General features: G+C 41.3%; 1 protein-coding gene across 1 annotated transcript in view; it reads left to right on the top strand.

Annotated features, from left to right (window-relative positions):
• Positions 1–21,921, top strand: part of LOC124589684 (origin recognition complex subunit 4) — a 96,679-nt gene that overhangs the window by 28,993 nt on the left and 45,765 nt on the right. The window contains exon 6 of the mRNA XM_047131580.1: positions 7,722–7,856. Within this exon, the coding sequence (XP_046987536.1) occupies positions 7,722–7,856 (135 nt within the window). The remainder of the gene's footprint in view (positions 1–7,721; positions 7,857–21,921) is intronic.

Consider the following 21,921-nt stretch of genomic DNA (forward strand, 5'->3'; position numbering starts at 1 on the left):
ATGTTTTTCTTTCAATGGTTTATTCGTGGTATCTCTTCTTCATGTCTGCACGGATGTTTCCACAAGGTTTCATTATTCTACAATCACTTATTTTTCAAGGGGCCTCTCTCAAGTAGTGGAAGTTTAGTTGTAACCAACCTGTACATGAGCACAATTGGCTAACAAACAGTCTGTGTGCATGAATGACCTCGGTCAAGTGTGGCCAAGAAACGGCTGGACCGCCCAGTTGCTGAACATGCCACCCAAATGATAAGCTTCACTTTAAAGACTTCTTCATAGCCTGTGCCATCAGGATTGTACGGTTGGGAACACTTAATTCCTATGACCTCAACCTTTGCTGGTTCCTATACTCCACGTGCCTGTCCTATTCCCTGCTCCCATTCCACTACTACACATGCTTTCTATCCTGCTAACACCTCTATATAGTCACTTTTTCCTCTTCAGTCTCTCCTCTCCCTTTCACCCTCGTCCATCTCTCCTCTCCTTTTCGCCCTCCCTTTTCCTCTTCCCTTACCACTCCTCCCATGAGAACCTCCAGATGCTGCACCTAGCAGCCCTATCCTGCCCTTATAATGTCCTTGCACGTTCCCACTAGCACCTCTCACATCACCCACCCGTAACCTGCTATCTCTCCTGCTCTCTACCCCATGCCTCTTCCCTACCTCCACTACCCACCTTCACTAAATTTCTGCTAACGTCAGGCACAGTTGCAGTCCATCCTTAGTGCCCATAGACATGGGCTATTTATGTGGGTGTCCCCCTGCAGGTTTGGGGGTTAGAATAGGCCTGTGGTATTCCTGCCTGTCATAAGAGGCGACTAAAATGAGTCTCAAATGTTTCGGCCTATATATGATGGTCCCCTCTCGGGTTTGACCTCGATATTTCCAAATTCTTCCGAAGGGAGAGCCAATTGGGGAAGGGCGCCTTACATGGTGCATTGTGTCCATCGTGCATTGAGACATTTAGCCAGCTTCCTCGTCTTCGCATTGCCGTCCCGCTTGTTCTCCATCTCTTGGGCGAGGCTACATTCCTGGCTGCGATTTCCACCATGCACTGTGCAGTGTTGCTTTTTGCAGAGATGACGACCATGGACTTCCTTGCACCTAATATCCAGCAGATAGCCAGTGCGTTGTGGTGGGGCCGCCATGTACTCTGTTTGTTGTAGACCCCTGCCAGGTGGCCCTTGCTGAGGCTGGGTGGCGCCGGTGGGGAAGGCCCTTGGTTAGAGTGGGTGGCATCAGGGCGGATGACCTGCAATGAAGCGTGGTACATCATCTCTTGCTGGTGGCCAGCCGCCAGTAGTCTCTAAGCATTCTCGGGCTCAATTCAATGCTTAGAAATACGATCCCAAATCGTTCCCCTCCCTGGCCACACCATGGGAGGAGCGTAAGGCTCAGGATAGTAGTGACACTTATTCGCCCCAGTTCCTAGTTTGTAAGAGAGCTGATGGGGAGTCTTTCATGTCAACAAAGCCTCAGTTCTTCATAGAGCACTTAGAGGACAAGTTTGGGGAGGTGGAGGGCTTGTCCAAAATGCGCTCTGGGTCAGTATTGATAAAAACGGCATCCTCTGCCCAGTCACGAAGGTTACTTGTTTGTGACAAGTTGGGGGATGTTTCAGTTACCATTGCACCCCATAAGAGTTGAAATATGGTCCAGGGTATTATTTTCCATAGGGACCTTCTTTTGCAGTCTGATGACAAGCTGCACGCCAATTTAGAGGGTCGAGGTGTTCATTTCGTCCGGTGTGTTCATCAGGGTCTGAAGGATAATCAGACTGCTACCGGTGCCTTCATCTTGGCCTTCGAGGGTGATACGTTACAGGAGAAGGACAAGTTGATGGTCTATCGCTGTGATGTCAAGCCCTATATCCCTCCCCCAATGTGGTGCTTTAAGTGCTGGAAGTTTGGCCATATGTCTTCCCGCTGTACTTGAAGCCTCACATGTCGAGATTGCGGACGCCCATCATATCCCAATACTCCATGTGACCCGCCTCCCATCTGCGTCAACTGCGGAGAGCATCATTCACCTTGCTCACCAGACTGCATGCAGGATCTTACAGAAAGAGCGGAAAATCATGGAATATAAGACCCTGGACCAACTGACCTATACTGAGGCTAAGAGGAAATATGAACGACTCCATCCTGTGCGAATGACTTCCTCGTATGCCGCCGCTACGACAACCGTGATAACCCAATCAGTTCAGCGAATTCCAGTTGGCTCACCGAGCTGTACAACTCCACGTGCCCCCTTGCCCATTGGGGGCACTACCCACCCAGTTGCTCCTGCGCCACCTACCTCAGTAGCAACACCTCAGCCCCCCATCCCACCACCCCACCCATCGGGGAAGTCTGTCCCCACTTCTAAGCCAGAGAAGCATCCAACTTCTTCGGCTCCTCTTGCTCGCAAGGGGTCCCTTGGGTCCCTCCCTTCCCAGGTTTCCACAAGTGGGAAGGATGATGCCCGGCAGTGGCATAAGTGCCCACAAGCAGCTGGTTGTAGGGCTTCGCTGTCCTCCTCCGTCACGGAGACTGAGTCGGTGAAGCCCTCCCAGCCAGTGAAACCCAAGGAGCAGCAAGAAAAGTCCAAGAAGAACACCTCTAAGACGAAGGAACTTGCAGTGGCACCCACCCCATCGCAACCTACAAGCTCTGTGTCTGAGGGCGAGGTAGAGATTCTGGCGTCCGCTGAGGAACTAGATTTTGCCGGTATCTCGGACACAATGGATGTTACTTGCACAGGTACTCAATCGGTAGCAGCAGGTGACCCAGCAGTGTAATCTGCCTCCTCGGTCCCTTCACGCCTTTCTCGGTCATGGACAATGTCATCCTCCAGTGGAACTGCAGCGGTTTTTTCCACCATCTTGCTGAGCTCCGACAACTTCTCAGCCTTCACCCTTTCCTCTGCATTGCTCTTCAGGAAACTTGGTTTCCCGCGATGTGAACCCCCGCCCTCCGTGGCTATCAGGGTTATTATAGGAATCGGGCAGCTTATGAGAAGGTATCTGGTGGCGTCTGCATCTATGTCCTTCACTCCCTTTACAGCGAGTCTGTCCCTCTACAAACACCTTTAGAGGCTGAATGAGATTTTCACTCTGCAGCGGAGTGTGCGCTGATATGAAACTTCCTGGCAGATTAAAACTGTGTGCAGGACCGAGACTCAAACTTGGGACCTTTGCCTTTCGCGGGCAAGTGCTCTACCAACTGAACTACCCAAGCACGACTCACGCCCCGTCCTCACAGCTGTACTTCTGCCAGTATCTTGTCTCCTACCTAAGTTTGGAAGGTAGGAGATGAGATACTGGCAGAAGTAAAGCTGTGAGGATGGGGCGTGAGTCGTGCTCGGGTAGCTCAGTTGGTAGAGCACTTGCCCGCGAAAGGCAAAGGTCCCGAGTTCAAGTCTCGGTCCTGCACACAGTTTTAATCTGCCAGGAAGTTTCACCTTTAGAGGCTGTTGCTGTTCGGGTGTGGACGCCTCAGGCTGTTACTGTCTGCAGTCTCTATCTTCCACCGGATGGTGATGTCCCACAGCATTTCCTGGCTGCGCTGATAGCCCAATTGCCGCCTCCTTTTCTGTTACTGGGCAACTTCTATGCCCATAACCCTCTATGGGGTGGACCAGTGGCAACAGGCCGAGGCAGCATCGTTAAGCAAGTATTGGCACAGCTCGACCTTTCTCTTTTAAATAATGGTGCCTTCACACATTTCAGTGTGGCGCATGCCACATACTCAGCCATCAACCTTTCGATCTGCAGCCCTAGCCTATTACCATCTGTCCAGTGGAGTGTGCATGACGACTTGTGCAGTGGTGACCACTTCCCGATCTTTCTGTCACTGCCACAGTGTCACTCTTCTGGGCGCCCCTGGAGATGGACTATGAATAAGGCTGACTGGGACTTGTTCACCTCCATTGCCACTATTGAGCCCCTTTCCAATGATGCCATTGATGCGGTAGTTCACTCGGTCACCACCGGCATTGTTACTGCTGCAGAATCTGCCATTACCTGTTTTTCTGGGTCCCCTCAGCGGAGAACTGTGCCTCGGTGGTCGCTTGAGATCGCTGAGGCGATTAAAGATCGCAGGCAGGCACTCCAGCATCACAAGCGGCATCCCTCATTGGAACACCTCATCGCCTTTAAACGGCTCCGTGCACGAGCCTGCCACCTCATTCGCCAAAGCAAGCAGGAGTGCTGGGAAAGGTATGTCTCCATCTTTGGCCTCCGTACCTCTCCATTGCAGGTTTGGGCCAAGATTAGGCGACTCTATGGCTATCAGACCCCAGTCAGCGTACCTGCGCTTTCACTGAATGGAGCAGTCTGTACTGACTCTGACACAATTGCAAACCACTTAGCGGAGCATTTTGCTCAGAGTTCTGCTTCTGCGAATTACCCACTGGCCTTCATCTCCCTGAAAGAGCGATTGGAACGTCGGGGCCTTTCATTTCACACACGCCACCCTGAATCGTACAATGCTTCATTCATTGAGTGGGAATTCCAAAGTGCCCCAGCCGGTTGCCCTGATACGGCTCCCGGGCCAGATCACATCCACTGTCAGATGCTCAAACACTTTCGGTGGACTGCCAGTGACACCTCCTAGACCTTTTCAACCGTATCTGGGTTGAGAGTGAGTTCCCGTTGCAATGGCGGGAAAGCGTCGTAATTCCCATGTTGAAACCTGGCAAGAACCCACTGGAAGTGGACAGCTACCGCCCCATTAGCCTCACCAACATTCTTTGCAAGTTGCTTGAACGCATGGTGAGCCGGAGGTTGAGTTGGCTACTTGAGTCTCGGGGCCTTCTGGCTCCGTCTCAGAGTGGGTTCCATAAGGGCCGCTCCCTTGCAGTTCCGGCGCCAATTACTGGCCACTTATGCTACACACGTTTGTAGCTTGCCCGGGCATCCCAATTATTGTCTCCTGTTGCCTCAGTCAGTCGTCCATATTCGGATCGGCGGCCCCAGTCAGGGTGTATGATCGCAGTTCGTGTCAGAGCTCTTCTCTCTGGGCTTGAGGTTTTCCGTCTTCCATCTCTTTTCTGGGCCCCTCTGCGTGTACCCCTGTGGTGTGTGCCCTGCCCAAGCCTTCGGCTCGATTTGGCACAGGGCCCGAAGAACTCATTCCCACCTGAGGCCCTCCACCGCCGCTGTCTTTCAATCCTTGCCACGTTTCAAGGCTCTGACGTTGTCTATACTGACGGTTCGATGGTTGCTGGTCATGTCGGTTATGCTCTTACTCTAGGGGATCTATGAACAACACTCATAGCCGGCTGGCTGCAGTGTTTTCACTGCCGAGCTGGTCGCCATCTCTCGTGCCCTAGAGTATATCTGCTCCTGCTCAGGTGAGTCCTTTGTTATCTGTAGGGACTCCCCGAGCGGTTTACGAGCTATCGGCCAATGTTTCCCTAGCTCTCCTCTGGTGATGGCTATCTAGGAGTCCCTCCATACTCTTGCCCTTTGCGGCTGCTCTGTAATCTTTGTGTGGACACCGGGTCATGTAGGCATCCCGGGAAATGAACGTGTTGACATGCTGGCCAAACAGGCTTTGGTGCACCAGCCTTGGAGACTGGCCTTTCGGAGAGTGACCTCAGGTCAGTTTTGCGGCAGAAGGTATTCACACCTGGGTTGAAGAATTGCGCACCCTTCCTTCAGCCAACAAACTTCGGGCCATCAAGGAGGCTACCGGTGCGTGGCGCTCCTCCTTGTGGGTCTCTCGCAAGGACTCTGTTGTCCTCTGCTGGCTGCGCATTGCCCACACCTGGATAACGCACAGCTATTTATTGCGCCGCGAGGCCCCACATCTATGTCGCTGCGGGTCATCTTTGACTGTTGTCCACATCTTGTTGGACTGCCTGCTTTTAACTCAGCTCAGGAAGACTTTTGCGCTGCCTGATTTGCTCCCTGCACTTTTATCAGATGACGTTGCAATGGCTGATTTAGTTTTGAGTTTTATTTGTGCAGGGGGTTTTTATTGCTTGATCTAAGTGTTTGTCCTTCTTTTGTGTTGAGTCTGGCCTTTGGCCTACTATTTTACACTGGGGTTTTTAGTGCCTTTCTTGGTGGTTGGCTTTACCACTGTCACTCTCGGTGTGATTTTCATTCCTTTTATCTGGTCTCTGTCTGTGTCTTTCTTGTCCTGTGTCGTTTCTGGTCATCTCCATTGTTTACTTTTATTCCTTGTGGGGGTTTCAAGTTCATGGAAAAAGGGACCAATGGCCCTAGTAGTCTGGTCCCTTCAATCCCACAAACCAACCAACCTATTTATGTGGGTGTGGGTTGTTTCCGTGTGTGTGTGTGTGTGTGTGTGTGTGTGTGTGTGTGTGTGTGTGTGTGTTTTCTACTGTTGAAGAAGTCCAAAAGCTGAAATATTTCTAGCATCCTTTTTCATATTACCTGTCTGTGACTTGACACGTCCTCTGTAACTCTGGTAATCCAGTGAGGAGAGTGGGACAGCAGCCAGACATGAAGTACTTGAATAATGACAATTAAAACCAACAGTTGTATTGGAATCCAACGTTGTTTATTCAATACATGCTACCAGTTTCGATGCCAAAAAGCGTCGTCCTCAGGCCTCAAGCATAACCTGTCATCAGTGTATAAACTGCAATGACAAAAACCATAGGCGTCTTTAAATGGAAACAATTCTTAAGCATGTATGCCAACATGGACTACCAACAAAGTCATGTGCAGTGGGGCCAAAATCAACTGAATTCAGTATCTTGTGTGCTGGGCTTGTTACTTCTATGAAGATACATAATCCAGTTAATTTTGGCCCGCTGGTTGCACATGCAGGCATACATTCTTAATAACTGTTTCCATTTGAAGTTTCCATTGGTCTTTGTCATTGCAGTTTGTACGTTGATTGTAAGTTACCCTTGGGGTCTGAAGATGATGCTTTTTGGCATCGAAACTGATGGCATGTTTTGAATAAACGATGTTAGAATGCAATGCAGCTGTTGGTTTTAATTATTTTTCAAATCCTTCTCTGTGTGGTGAATATAATCTATCCTTTCCATATTTTTGTTATTCCATCCTGGATTTTTTCATTGTTGTTTTTGCCTAAGATAACTTAAGATATTTTTGGTTGGTTTTATTGAAATTTGGCTCTTAATAAAAGATATCCAAGACAATGATGAAATTAAAATTTCATTGACCTGTTGGTAGTACAATAACTAAGAAAATTTATTTATAATGATGCAATTGACATTGCTTTCCATCTGACATTTGCAGTGTTATGAGTTTACAAGGAGGCGTCGACTCTTTTTACCTTGAAGTGTACGCTGGTAACATCAGTGTGACTAATCATGAGAAGTTAAATTAGCAGCTTATTCTGGATACCTAATGGTGTAAAAATCTTGATATCCTAGAGGTGAAGGAAATATGAATATTTTCAATTTGTTCACATTGTTCTCTTTACTTGTTGGAAATGAGAAGGGGCTGATGCAATTTGTATTTTCTTATGTATAGATTTCATTTGCTCACTGTGTGCTCCAAACTAGACTTACATTGGTTGTTACTAACTTGTGAAGATGCACTGTCATCAGCTTGATACAGCATGTGGGTGGCCTCATTATAACTTTACCTTTTTTTCTGTATTGTATCCTAGAATAATACAAGAAAATCTTTTATTCGTCCTAGGAAATTAGTAACATTGTTGTTGCCACCATATTAATAGTAATATATGTGTACCCTGTTCTAATCAGCATAAAATTGATTACTGTCATATACAGTTCCAGGTTATCTCCAGATTATCAGTTGAAAAGCCAATGCTTCAAGTATCAGATTTTGTGGAGATTTACGAAAAAGACATGGAAGATTCAAAGATGAACATGCTGAATGGGTTATCTGTCTTGGAACTATGTCTGGTAAGCTAAACAATTTTCTTTTTTACTTAAATACAGTTTTAAAACCATTATGATTTAGTTCTGCAGTAATGTTTGGTTTTTAATATATAGTTGCAGGATTGTGGCAATATTCTGTACTCTTCTTGCTCTGATTTTCAACTCAATACTCTACCTCACTGCTTTCACATTGCCCCCCCCCCCCCTTTCTTCCCTCCTGATGAAATTAATTTCTTTTACAAGTTTAGAGTTCGTAATTCAACATTACTAAATATTGCCATTTTGTGTTCAAATTAGAACTACTACTTTTTTTCGGTGTCAATGGTTGTTAGGGAGTGATACTGCATCCATTTTAGCAGCTTCAGCAATCATCAGATCAGTGTGCATATGTAATGGTGTGTTGGAAAGAGACATTCAGTTATGTGTTCATGTGTATTGTGTGACTAATAAACAAGCATGATGACTATTAGCAATAAATGGTCACAGAATTTTTTATATGCTGTACAGATTCACTATTACTGCAGGTAGTTGCATATAAAGCCAACATATCATTGAAAATGGATTGCACAAAGGTTTTCTCTAAGTATTGGTCTGTAACTATGTTATGTTGGTCTGTAATGTGTGTGCATGTGCAAACAAACAAATATTGTAACACTAAATTTCTCTCAATACTTGTATACTTCATGAAGTATGAGCTGGCTGTATGGTCTACGCTAAATACCAATAAACTCAAATTTGTTTGAGCCTTAAAATGGAACTGGTAATGTAAATACATGATAGTATTATCTCAGTAAAGCTAGCACTTCATAAAGAATCCTACTTAAATATCATATCTGCCTATGCACCACAACTGTCAAAGAACAGATAAACATTTGCAAATGATGCCAAAAGCGGAGCAAAGACTATTATTTGGAGACCTAAGTGATCTTGTGGGGAAAATGCAAGCATGAATATAATGGTTTTCATTTTATTTGTAGAGGTCCATCTTGATCACATAAATTCTACATTTCACAATTACCAGTTTTGGCCACTGCCATTTTCAGGTCAGTTCAAAATTGAAAAACAGGGTCATTCCATGCCAAGTGGTCTAGAAGCTCCCACATGACCCTCATGGATTTTGATGAAATTTTGTATGAACATTCACACATGTTCTCAATGAACACTGGTAAAGTTTCAGTTACAGAAATTCAATACTTTCGGAGATACATTCACTCGTTTAAGACCATAGCACAGCTTTCTATAGTGCGTCCTTGAATTTTCAGCAACTTTGAGATATCTCTGTAAGTATTTGCATGAAAGAAACAAAACTTGGCCATCTTATACAACTTCTAAAGCTCTTTAAAGTAAAATATTAAGAAAAGGATTTCTGAGCAATTTTCATATAGATAATTTGAAGCAAAGTTGGGCAAAAAAATAGCTGTTAAAAAAAAATGTGAACTTTAGTTTTTTATATCTCCAAAAGTAATTGTGGGATGTACATGAAACTTTGCACACCATAACTCACCAACACAAGGTCTTAGAATATAAAATTTCATTCTCCTATTGCTTTCCATTATTTCAAAAATCTAGGGTAAATTTGACGATTTTTCAAAAAGTGCTAAAATGGGTATTTTTAGTCAAATTTTTCAAAAACGTGTTTTCTCCAAACTCTTCTAAACTATGGTCATTAGAAAGAGCATATTCTAAACTATCTAGAAAAGTGGATTTGGTTCTGCAATGCAAGCATATAAGGCCCTAAAAAGTAGCATCATCAAAGAGGCGCACTGGAAGTTCGAACACATTTTTCTGGCACTCAAATTATACCTGAAGTCTTTTATTTTGCTTATACATGTTTATTAATGTCTGCCCAGCTTAAGTTCGAATAGCAAAAGAATAAAAATAGAAACAATAACAATGTTATTTCTTAATTGTCACCTCACCCCCCCCCCCCCCTCTCTCTCTCTCTCTCTCTCTCTCTCTCTCTCTCTCTCTCTCTCTCTCTCTCTCACACACACACACACACACACACACACACACACACACACACACACACACACACTATTATTATTAAGAATGAATGTAAATCATAAAATTTATTTGCATAATCATCTAATTATTAGTTGCGTGTTTAATGAACAACACCAGTTTACTGATGGAAAAGAAGTGTATAAATGAGTTGCTATGGTCCATGGTGGCTTAACCACTGCTAGTTTCATTTCACCTGAGAAAACTAGCATTCCCATTGCCATAGGGGCCACGCCCAATAGCTTAGCAACAACAGCCACGGGTGGGTTTCTTTACCACAGGATCCCAAGCCTGATAAGGGTTTCTTTACACAGGTTCCCAAGCCTGATAGTAAAATTATTTAAGTGCTCTGTGTAAAATTAGAAGGCACTCTTGGGTTCCTTAGATTGTTTCCTCAAACCTATTTCAATTTTTGATGTGATAGACAATAAGCTACTATTTAATTCTTCTTTTGGTGTAAAGTCCTCATCAGAATGTGGTGATGAGGCTGGTAAAGCTTCGTCCAAGTGTTTATTTAAGGTAGTCCTGCAAGCCGGACAAATTTTCTGACCTGGCTTTATGTTATCAGCAAGCTGCTTCTTCAACATATCAGAAGCCTTATTAGCTCTTTCAGTATCAAGATTGCGAATTCCTGCCTTACCATTATGATTCACCTTCCCAAAGGGATTGAAGCATTTTTTTTGTAACCTCTCATATTGTGTCAATAACAGGGCTTCGTGGTGTAGGCAAACTTGAGAGGTATTGTCCAGCTTTGCTTCAGAATGTCGGACCAACAACTCTTTTTCCTCATCACTAAAATCCGCAAACCATTTAAAGCAGCTTTTTTGGCAAAGAAAAGGACATGACACTTTGTTCCACTATCTCCTTGCCCAATTGAGCAGGAATGTATCCTGTTCCCTTCTGCATCCATCTTTAATCAGTAACTATTAATGTATTTGGCCTCTAAGTGCAAATTATAATCTGCTTAAATTTCAGACAAATTGCTACTGAATGAAATTATACACAATGTATAATACCAATGAAAAAATCTAATAAGAGATATATGCTATAAAAGACACAATCAAAACAATTTTTAGTAAATGAGATTACAAACTTTGATGGTCTTACGAATCACTGAACAATCCACACTCAGTCAAGAGAACCCACTCACTATGCTGCAAACACACCACTGAAATACTGATTGTTCAAACAAGGCTCACAATAATGAAACAATCTGATTGTTAAAGTAATTGTTGCCATTATATTTTCTATAAACAGTGAATCTTGTGAATTTTCTCTGTGAAACTAGTGGTTACGTATTTACCAAGGTAGCAGGCTACATTTAAGTGTGATTAAATACAAAATTAAAACTCTTAGATGTTTAACCAACAAATTTCGCACGTTTCCCTAATAACTTTAAGACAAAAATTCACAGGTTACAACACCTACGTATTAAAATCTGTGCAATATTGATTGGAAAATTTAAATCACTTGATGCCTGATTCAAGCAAACTGATTCTTTTTTGGAAAAATGTTTTATACAATTGAATCCAAAAATTAGGTCTTCATTTTCGACTTGTAAATATTTACAATTTTGAGAAGTACAAAAAATATGAAGCTATTATTCATTGAATTCTTTATCATCTCTCTCTCTCTCTCTCTCTCTCTCTCTCTCTCTCTCTCTTTTACAAATGAGAAGAGTTTTATGCAGATGAACACTTACGATAAAAGCAGAAGGGCTACTTCTCATAGTTTTGAAGTTTTTCTGACAGTCTCATTGCCTGTTTACTAGATCTTTTTATTTCAATCATTCAAGGCACTAATAAACATTTATTAGGCATAATAAAAGGTTTCAGGTATAATTTGAGTGCCAGAAAAATGTGTTCAAACTTCCAGTGCGCCTCTTTAATGATGCTACTTTTTAGGGCCTTATATGCTTGCATTGCAAAACCAAATCCACTTTTCTAGATAGTTTAGAATATGCTCTTTCTAATGACCATAGTTTAGAAGAGTTTGGAGAAAACACTTTTTTGAAAAATTTGACTAAAAATACCCATTTTTAGCACTTTTTGAAAAATCGTCAACTTCATCCTAGATTTGTGAAATAATGGAAAGCAATAGGAGAATGGAATTTTATATTCTAAGACCTTATGTTGGTGAGTTATGGTGTGCAAAGTTTCATGTACATCCCACTATTACTTTTGGAGATTAAAAAACTAAAGTTCGCATTTTTTTTAAACAGCTATTTTTTCGCCCAACTTTGCTTCAAATTATCTATACGAAAATTGCTCAGAAATCCTTTTCTTAATATTTTACTTTAAAGAGCTCTAAAAGTTGTATAAGATGGCCAAGTTTTGTTTCTTTCATGCAAATACTTACAGAGATATCTCATCTCAAAGTTGCTGAAAATTCAAGGATGCACTATTGGAAGCTGTGCTATGGTTTGAAACAAGTGACTATATCTCTGCAAGTATTGAATTTCTTAAACTGAAGCTTTACCAGTGTTCATTGAGAACATGTGTGAATGTTCATACAAAATTTCATCAAAATCCATTATGGTCATGTGGGAACATTTCTCGATATTAGACCACTTGGCACGGAATGGCCCAACAGGGATGTAACCAAGTAAGTGAAATTAGCTGAGGCAAAATCTACAACAGGCTGAGGGATGACACGAAAAACAAAAATATTAACATGATTAACAGCCATCATATCATAAAATATTCGTCTGTGGATATCAACATCAGAATCTATATATCTACGTACATAGTAAGTGCTGGTGATGGCCTGGATGCTTCAGTATTATACAAATAACTGAGGCCAGTAGAGGGCACTAATATTCGGGAACAAGGGTAACCAGTATCATTAAATGAAACAACAAGTTTACTGTTACCAGTTCTGGCGGTTTCCAATGATTAAGGGTGGCAGTGTGGTACTGGCATGCAAGACTCACACTCCTTCCTTGGCTGTCGAACTTACTTGGAGTTGCTTTGCCGATCTTCTTTCAGGATAGCCAGCTGCGATATTCTGCCCAGCTTCTTCTCCGAACAATAGATGTTACTCTGTAGGAATTCTCTATACTTTTAAATAACTTTATACACTCGAGAATACTTTGAACTCAATCTCACTGTATTTTCATAACACATAACAGTTTTCATACACTGAAACATTTCCTGTAAGCTTGGCACCTTCCAGTCTGACAGAAGCTATTACAATCATCTTTCTACAAATACAGTCTGTAAATCTCTCCAAGTTTAACAAGACAACTGCCCATACCTTACGACAGTAAGTGAGAGAATGAATGAGTCAAAGTCCCTTCTTTTCTTTCAACAACCTTCAAATGTTCGCACAATAATGTTTTACGTCATGCAGAGTACGATGCGTTTATTCCATGAGCGGGACAGCGGGACGTGTAAATCCTTAGACGGACTCGGCGACTACCTGCTTGCGCCGATCATCCGTCTGATACACGTCTGTTGTGCACACACACAATTGTAGGGCAGTAGATGTAGTTCTACTTTACCACACTTATCTCTAAAATGTGTGTTCAAGGCGTTGGAAGTACAATTGTCTCTAGAATTTACCCCAAAATTCTCGAGGCACTACATATCCTCCCCCACCCCCCCCCCCCCCACCCCCACCCCCCTCCCTTTTAGCTTGAACACACAATATTTTATACATGTTTGTTATGTACAACAGTATCGTATTTATATAACATTATTTTATGATTCCAACAGTTTTCCTTTTACCAATTGTGTACGTAATACATAACGCTCTTTCTTTTTCCATTTTAATACCATTATTACCATGGACGTTTAGGTCAATTTAAATTTTATAAGGGCATGGATCTTTCTGTTCCCTTTCCAATCATAAATTCCGAGTGTGCATTACCTAGCGTATGCTGTTATTTCCTCTTACTTCGCACACTACTTTCTGTAAGTATGGATTTATTCAGTATTTATTACAATCTGGAGGAACTCGTGGTCAATAAAGGTGTTCTTTTCAACACATGTAACTTCACACAAATATAACAATGCGAATGGAAACGAAAATTCAAACCTACCAGAATAATATCTACAAAATGTGTGACTTTTATCACGATACTGCCCTTTTCCTTTAAGCACAGTACCTATACCTTACCCAATGGTGGATACTATGAGCGCACTACATCCTTCAGTTTTGGTAGATACGCCCCTTTAAACAAATTCCTAATGCACTATGGTACAGGTCAATCCCCTTCTTGGTGCCCCTGCCTGCACAGTATAGGTCAGCCTTCCTTGGGTCTGCATACATGCCCTTTTCCATCCAATCAATTCTGGGTGCGCCCTCTGTATCCTTCCTGTGTAGGCTTCATAGTCCATTGCCCTAGTATACATATTTATGTATGCTATGATTCAAAGCTACCTGGAAAAATTAATATCATACTTTACCCCTCACACTTGCTTCACAATACTTCCTTTAACCCTTTTCATTCCTCCATTTCTCTTCCAGTCCTATGCTCCCAATAGACACCACACTTGGAAATATTATATACACAATCTTCCTACTTATACTCTGTTTGTCCCATTAGCCTACCATTCATCAGAATAGTTGGTAGACTGACATCAATTCTGTCCACTGTAATATGTACTCCTTATCCAACGTACACCTACTACGATGTAATACTGTCATCATAACCATGAATGCTCTATTCTTACCTATATAAATAACCCTGTACATGACCATGAATACTCTTCTGTACATACCTTTACGTGATGTGGAACCGTTAACTCACATAACCATAAGCGCATACCTATCACTAGGCGCACGATTTTCCCCCTCCAACACCTGACGGTTCTCACATTACCTTAAACTGTACTCTTTCTGTTTGTGTCTTTGTGTTTCACTGTGTGTATGTGTATGGGTAGTCACGTAGCCTGATTCTTCAGCCAGCTTATGTAAAATGAGTTGAAGGTTATAAAAAACCACAGAAATTGAGAAGGACTTCAGCGATAGAAGTGTTTGCATGTGGACAGAGGGAAAGATAGACTGGTACTCAAAAGAGAAATAAAAAAGGAAAAAGTAGAAATGGTTGCTAAGATCGAAGAAGAGAAAGAAGATAGCCCCAAAGACAGGAAACCCTTCCCACTCCCCTTCCCCAAGATCCCCACTTTGCCATTACTTGGGTGAGAAGCCAGAGGAGGGATGATGTTAAACATCTCCTGCAGAACGGACATTCTGACCTTCAGCTGTGAAGTCCCTGAAGAAAGATCTCAGCAACTCCTCTGGAATGGCAAATGGTGAAGAATCAGTCACACTTGTCTGCGAGGGTCATTTGAAAGGTGTGGGTAGCCAGCCGTGGTGGTCAAGTGGTTCTAGGTGCTACAGTCTGGAGCCGCGCGACCGCTACGGTCGCAGGTTTGAACCCTGCCTCGGGCATGGATGTGTGTGTTGTCCTTAGGCTAGTTAGGTTTAAGTAGTTCTAAGATCTAGGGGACTGATGACCTCAGAAGTTAAGTCCCATAGTGCTCAGAGCCATTTGAACCATTTTTTTGAAAGGTGTGGCATGTGTGTAGTGTTAACCTTGTGTACCCACACTGCCCATCCCCTTTCAAAATTGATACAACCCCCCCCCCCCCCTCCCCCCCATTCATGTGATATCTTACAAACAGTATAAATATTCTATAAAAATAGGAAATTGTACACTACAACCAAATAGTTAATCTACAGTTAGTCACTTCACATTATATCTTGTACACACATAAAGTACCCTGTTCACTTTATGTCATCTAGGTATCATTCTTCTTAAACAGTGACACGGGTTAGAAGAAGGATTATAGTTGGATATTAGTATTTGACGGATCCCTTCCCATGCTAAAACTTCTTTAAACTCGTTACTAGTAAACTGAGGTCCATTGTCAGAAGGAAATCGTTTTGGTTTGCCTACTTAGAGAAAGTATTGTTGTAGACAATGTATTACAGTTGGTGTGTTTGCTTTTTTAACTGGATTGAATTTAACATACTTTGACCAACATTCTATGAGGACAAAAATGTAGACCACTCCTCCTCTTCCTTTTGGAATTGGTCCAAAGAAATCTGCAGTGGTTAGATCATGTAATCCTTTAGGAATAATTGGATACATCTTATATTTAACGTGAGAGTTATCCTCTTTTACTTTCTGACAAATCTCACAAGTCTTAATGACTAAATGCCACTTTATGTCCTAGCTTTTTAAAGTAATAGAACTTATTCATATGTGCAGTGCATTTCTTTATACCAAAATGTCCATAACTCTTATGAATTTACCACACTAACTTGTCTTCAATTAGACTTGATATACATAAAGGCCAATGTCGCGTTGTCTTACTGTCTCTTCAGAACAGATTATATCGCACAATCTTCCACCTTCCCTCTTGACTAGGTGGTAGCGATTTCCTGACACACATAGTAAAGATATCTGTAAAATAAGGTTCATGTTGGATGTTCAATGTAATTTTCTAAGCTAGCTCTTGCATTTTGTTGCTTGAATATTCTAATGTTAGAAAATTAATCGCAAAGATTACGCCAGGTGCTTCTGAATGCTTCAGTTCTTTCATGCCTACTGGTAGCCGAGACAAAACATCGGGTACAATGTTCTCCGAACCCTTTACATAATGGATCTTAATGTCATACTCTTGGAGAAACAACATCCACCGCATCAATCTACTATGTAGTAAGCAGCTATTCATTAGAAATGACAGAGCTTGGTGATCTGTATAGACATATATTTCGGACCCTCATATCAGTGTTTGGAATTTTTGTATACTCCATACTATGGCTAATAATTCCTTTTCTGTTGATGTATAATTTAATTAATGATTGTGGAGACTCCGGTTGGCAAAAGATATTGATGGAACAGCTCTGCTGCTATACCATAATCTGATGCATCGGTCGAAATCTTAAATGGTTCACCCATTGCCGGATGGTTCAGTATCAGTGATTCTGATAGAGCTAGCTCGCTTTGCCTTTTCAAATGCTTCCTGTGCCTCTTGGTCCCAATGCCATGGTACTCCCTTTTCGTAATAAATGCAAAAGTCGAGGGTCGTTCAACTTTACTTCGTACATAACGTCTTATAATACCCTGCCATTCCAAGAAATCCCTTCAATTGTCTTATATTTCTAGGTGGTGGACACTCCTTAATAGTTTTTATACATTCTGGATCAGGCTTAATTCGTTGTACACCTACTATATGTCCCAAAAATTTTCGTTCTTGCCTTGCAAAGTGTGACTTAGACAGTTTTACGTAATACCTTTTTCTTTGAATTTTTTCGGTGTTTTCTTCAAGGTTAGGCAACACTCATTCCAGGTGGGTGATATTATCAATATATCATCTACATATATAATTAAATCCTTTAGTAACTCTTTACCTATCGGTTCGTCCAGCGTACGTATAAACACTGATACCAAGATACTTAACCCAAATGGTAACACATTAAAATGATACGATTTTCCATCAAAAAGGTATGCTGTATATTTTCTTGAATCTGGATGCGCGTGCCCAGTATGAGCCGCACACCGCCTGTAGCATTTTTCACAACTACCAAGGGATTATTTATAATGCTTGTAACGTGTTCTATTATTTTATTATCTACCATTTTATATATTTCCTCCTTAACCGCCTCTTTTAAACTCACCGGTATCGGGTACGGTTAACAGAAAAATGGTGTATCATCTTTGATCTTAAATTTACAAACATAATCACTAATACGACCTGGACTATCTGAAAATACCATCTCGTATTCGAATAGATTTTCAGCTAAATCTGCTTTCTGGTCATTGGTTAATATTGGGGATTCATTTACTTTATTCTATATCTCAGCTTGTTGTGATGCATGGCTTATGTTTTCCATCTCTGGTGACATTTGAGCTGTTGCAGGTAATCGTAAACTCTGGTGTTCAGTTGTTTGTTTATCAACATAACTGTCTACTAGAAATTTAATACAGTATTTGTCTATCCCGAGTCCGAAATAAAGGCAGCTGTCTTCAAAATTCAGTATAACGTTAAGCTCCGACGGCCAATCTAAGCCAAATAATACCTCTCTATTAATATTTTCTACTACCAGCAGTGTTTGCCGGAACGTAATCTCACCAATGTTACAGTTTACTTGCATTTTGTGTTTAACAACCTTACTTTTAGTTCCAGTTATACCGAATATATATACTCCTGTTACTGGTAATACAGGTAAGTTATTGTTAGTTCTTAATGTATTAAAAAATCCACTCGAAATAAGTGATACTTCACTACCAGAATCAGTAAATATGTCCACTTCAGAATCTTCTACTTTTCCAACTATAATTGGTTGTGGATTAATTGTAGCTACACTAGGTTCTTCTAGTAGTAACCATTCTTTTGTTGATACTTAATGTGTAAAGGAAACATACTCATTATGAGGTAGGCCTCTTAATGTATTTCTATGACCTTGGCCCCCGCCCCGGTTACCAAACCTTGGTATGACGTTTCCATTTTGAGCCCTATTATTGCCAGGTACAAATTCTTGTGTAGTTACTGGGTCTATATTCGAAGGTGGATGTCCTTTCTGATAATTTCCATTACCCCTGTTCCGCTTACATCGGTGTACTCTAGCCAAATTTGTCTCATGTCTTTTGAAATTACTAGAGCTATTATCATTACTCCTCCTGTAATTTTGATTCTCATTCTAATGCACATTCTAATTTCGGTCTTTATTTATCGCATCAAGTGTGTGTACAAAGAATAATAGCTCTTCTACTGTCTTCCACCGACTACATAATATGTCTTTCCTAGCGTAAGTGGGTAATTGCTTTATCAAAATTTGTACCAACCCTTCTTCTTCCATTGGTTTATCTAAACATTTAGCTCTTGTTAAATGCCAGTCGAAATATTTTCTCATTGTACCCCACGTACTATTGTAATACTTTGGGTCCCATAAATCCGATATTAACTTCTCCTGGGCACTATATGACCAATATTTCTCCTTAAACTTTCTCTGAAAGTCCGCCAAGACAAGAAATTGTCTATATTCATTGTGTCCCATTCGGAAGCCTCTCCTAAAAGGTAGCCTGCAGCAAACTCTATCTTTTTTTGCATCTTCCCAATTTTTTGGTAAGGCCTGATTAAATCACTTTACGAAATGTGTTGGATGCACATTTCCATCTGGTTTAAATTTGGGCAATAGTTGGTGAGTCCAGAATTTGCTCCCCATTGTAAATCTGTTACTACTTCATTAGTCAACACTACTTTCTGTGAAACTACCCCTTTTTCTACTTTATTCTGGATAAGTAAATGCCTTTCTTAGTATTGTCAAGTTCTGACGCTAAACGTGATGGAACATTATCTGTGTTTACCCTCTCGGCCACTTTCCGGTCGATTAATTCCTCTACTTGTTCCTCCGGATCACTTATATTTATGGTGTCTGAGGTTGCGAGCTTTCCCGTAAAATTTCTCTCCATCACATCTACACGAGTGTTGACCCCTGCAATTTGTGATTCAACAATAGGGATCAGTTTGTCTTGTCTTTCAGTGGAATCATTTAAAGTATGTAACCTTTGTTTCACTGTGTCAAATGTAATGTTACACACATTTTGAAATGATCCTAATTTTTCATTAAACTCCGACTCTTCTTTAAATCTACTCGTAAATTTTCCAATTTATCATTTAACACCTCAAATTTGGAATTTAAAGCTTCACCCTGTTCTTCTCATTTTTCAAAAGCTTCACCCTGTGCTTCAAGTTTTTCATTTAACGAAGCATTCTGAGCATCTAATTTGGTGTTCAATTGTGTATTTTCTGCATTTAATTGAATACTTTGAGCTTTGATTAAGCTTATTACTTCAGATAAATCTGGCATGTCTTCGTTCACCGTCATGGTTATGGCTGGTCCTGCAGTTTCTGTAGGTTGTCGTTCCTTCTCCATGGGCCCAATTTTTTGCGATCTTGTGATCATAAAAACACCACCTCTGTAAATAATGACCACTCTAGTTCACATTCAAATAGTTATTATCTTGAGCTCACCTAGCATAGGATTGTAGGCTGTGTCGGTGAGGTTCAGGAATTCCGCCGGCAGCGTCACCCGTTGGTCACAGCATCAGCAGGCGCGAAGTCGGCAACTCAAACAGCAACCAGCAATGATGGCATGTTAAGTCGGCGTTGGTTGGTTACTGCATGTTTGAGGATTGTTTTCTCCCCACAACCAAATCATCTTGATCAAATCTTGCAGACCAATTTCTTTCTCTCGTTCTTATGTGTTGCTATGGCAAATCTAAACTTTTTCTTATCTCAATCTTGTTAAAAAAAATTCGTCCTTTTTGTGTCCTGCTCACCTTGGTCGCCATGTTCTGGCAGTTTTGACATGACGATTTACTTTAGCAGTTAATTGATCAATTACGCAACAGCTATTGTACACTTCAAGTGGACAAAGCAACTATACACACTGAGATTCTCTCGATCCTTGAAAATTAATATTGACATTTAGTAAGTTCCTGTATGTCTACTTAACATTGGAAACAATTTATTACTTTTTCAATAAATGCATTCAGAAATATCTCAAAGTTTAACAAGTCAATTCTCCATAACTGTAGAGAGTTAGAGAAGGGAATGAATGAATGAAAGTCCCTTCTTTTCTTTCAACAACCTTCAAATGTTCACACAATAATGTTTTACGTCACACAGAGTATGACGCGTTTATTCCATGAGCGGGACGTGTAACTTCTTAGGCGGGCTCGGCAACTACCTCTCGCGCCGATCCCTCCATCCAATACACGTCCGTCCTGCACTCACATAATTGTAAGGCAGTAGACATAGTTCTACTTTACCACACTTATCTCTAAAATAAGGTGTGTTCGAGATGGTGGAAATACGAGTGTCTCTTAACATTTACCCCAAAATTCTCGAGGCACTACACAGTCAGTGTTTACTTATCTCCATGACGCATGTCAAAAGTTTAAACCTCCATCTTCAGATGGATTTACATTTGTTAGTATGGTGTGTGCGTGTGCGCCTGTTTCCTGTGTTACATTTTATTTTTAAGGAACTTGTGACACTGTCTAGTGGAGACTATTTCAGAACATGCATTTGGATTTCTTTTGACAAAAAAAAACAAACTTATCTAATAGTAAAAATAAAATAAGTAAAGTATTGTACCTCCAGTGGTCACAGGTTCCTTTCACTTTTGTAACACATCACATGTATACTGTCATATTGTGTAAACAAATGTGGTGTGTCGATGCAAGGATCATATAGCAGAAGAGAAACATTATTACAAAGTACCAAGAATATACATCGTAACAACATTGTTGCACAATAAATTTTATGGGATTTTGGAGATATTTGTTTTAGGCATTGAATACAATCATTCGAATAAATATTTCAGTTGGTATATAAATCTTATTTAGTCAAGGATCATATAGCAATGATGTTGTGGGGTAACTGCCAATGTCTTCAAAGGAAAAGGCATAAACATATCCTTTGCCACAGACAAGACTGGCCAAAAGTTACTGCACAATATCAGCACATGAGGAAAAAAACTATGTTTCATAAAGCACCTAGCATCCAGCGCACGTCGGTCTATCGATTATTCATATGATTTTGAAACTCACCCCTGCTGGTTTTTGAACACATTCTAAGTTGATTTATGAATGAATTGTAAGTTGATTTTTGAATGTGTGCATATTGTACATGATGTCTCTGCCAGGGGAATCCTCGTCACATCTAGAAACAAACTTTCCTGCAGACAAAACGGGATTGGGCTATATGAGCTGAGCCCGCATCTCGTGGTCGTGCGGTAGCGTTCTCGTTTCCCATGCCCGGGTTCCCGGGTTCGATTCCCGGCGGGGTCAGGGATTTTCTCTGCCTCGTGATGGCTGGGTGTTGTGTGCTGTCCTTAGGTTAGTTAGGTTTAAGTAGTTCTAAGTTCTAGGGGACTTATGACCACAGCAGTTGAGTCCCATAGTGCTCAGAGCCATTTGAACCATTTTTATATGAGCTGAGCGTAATAAAACCGAACCGGAGAATGCCAACTGCTGCTTGTTTATGTGGTTGATTCTGTTTGTGAATGTTCAGCATTGTTATAATTGCTAGCGAAATCCACAGATTCAGACTACCAGAGTGGA

The sequence above is a fragment of the Schistocerca americana genome, chromosome 2 (genome assembly GCF_021461395.2).
Source record: "Schistocerca americana isolate TAMUIC-IGC-003095 chromosome 2, iqSchAmer2.1, whole genome shotgun sequence".
Lineage (NCBI taxonomy): Eukaryota > Metazoa > Arthropoda > Insecta > Orthoptera > Acrididae > Schistocerca > Schistocerca americana.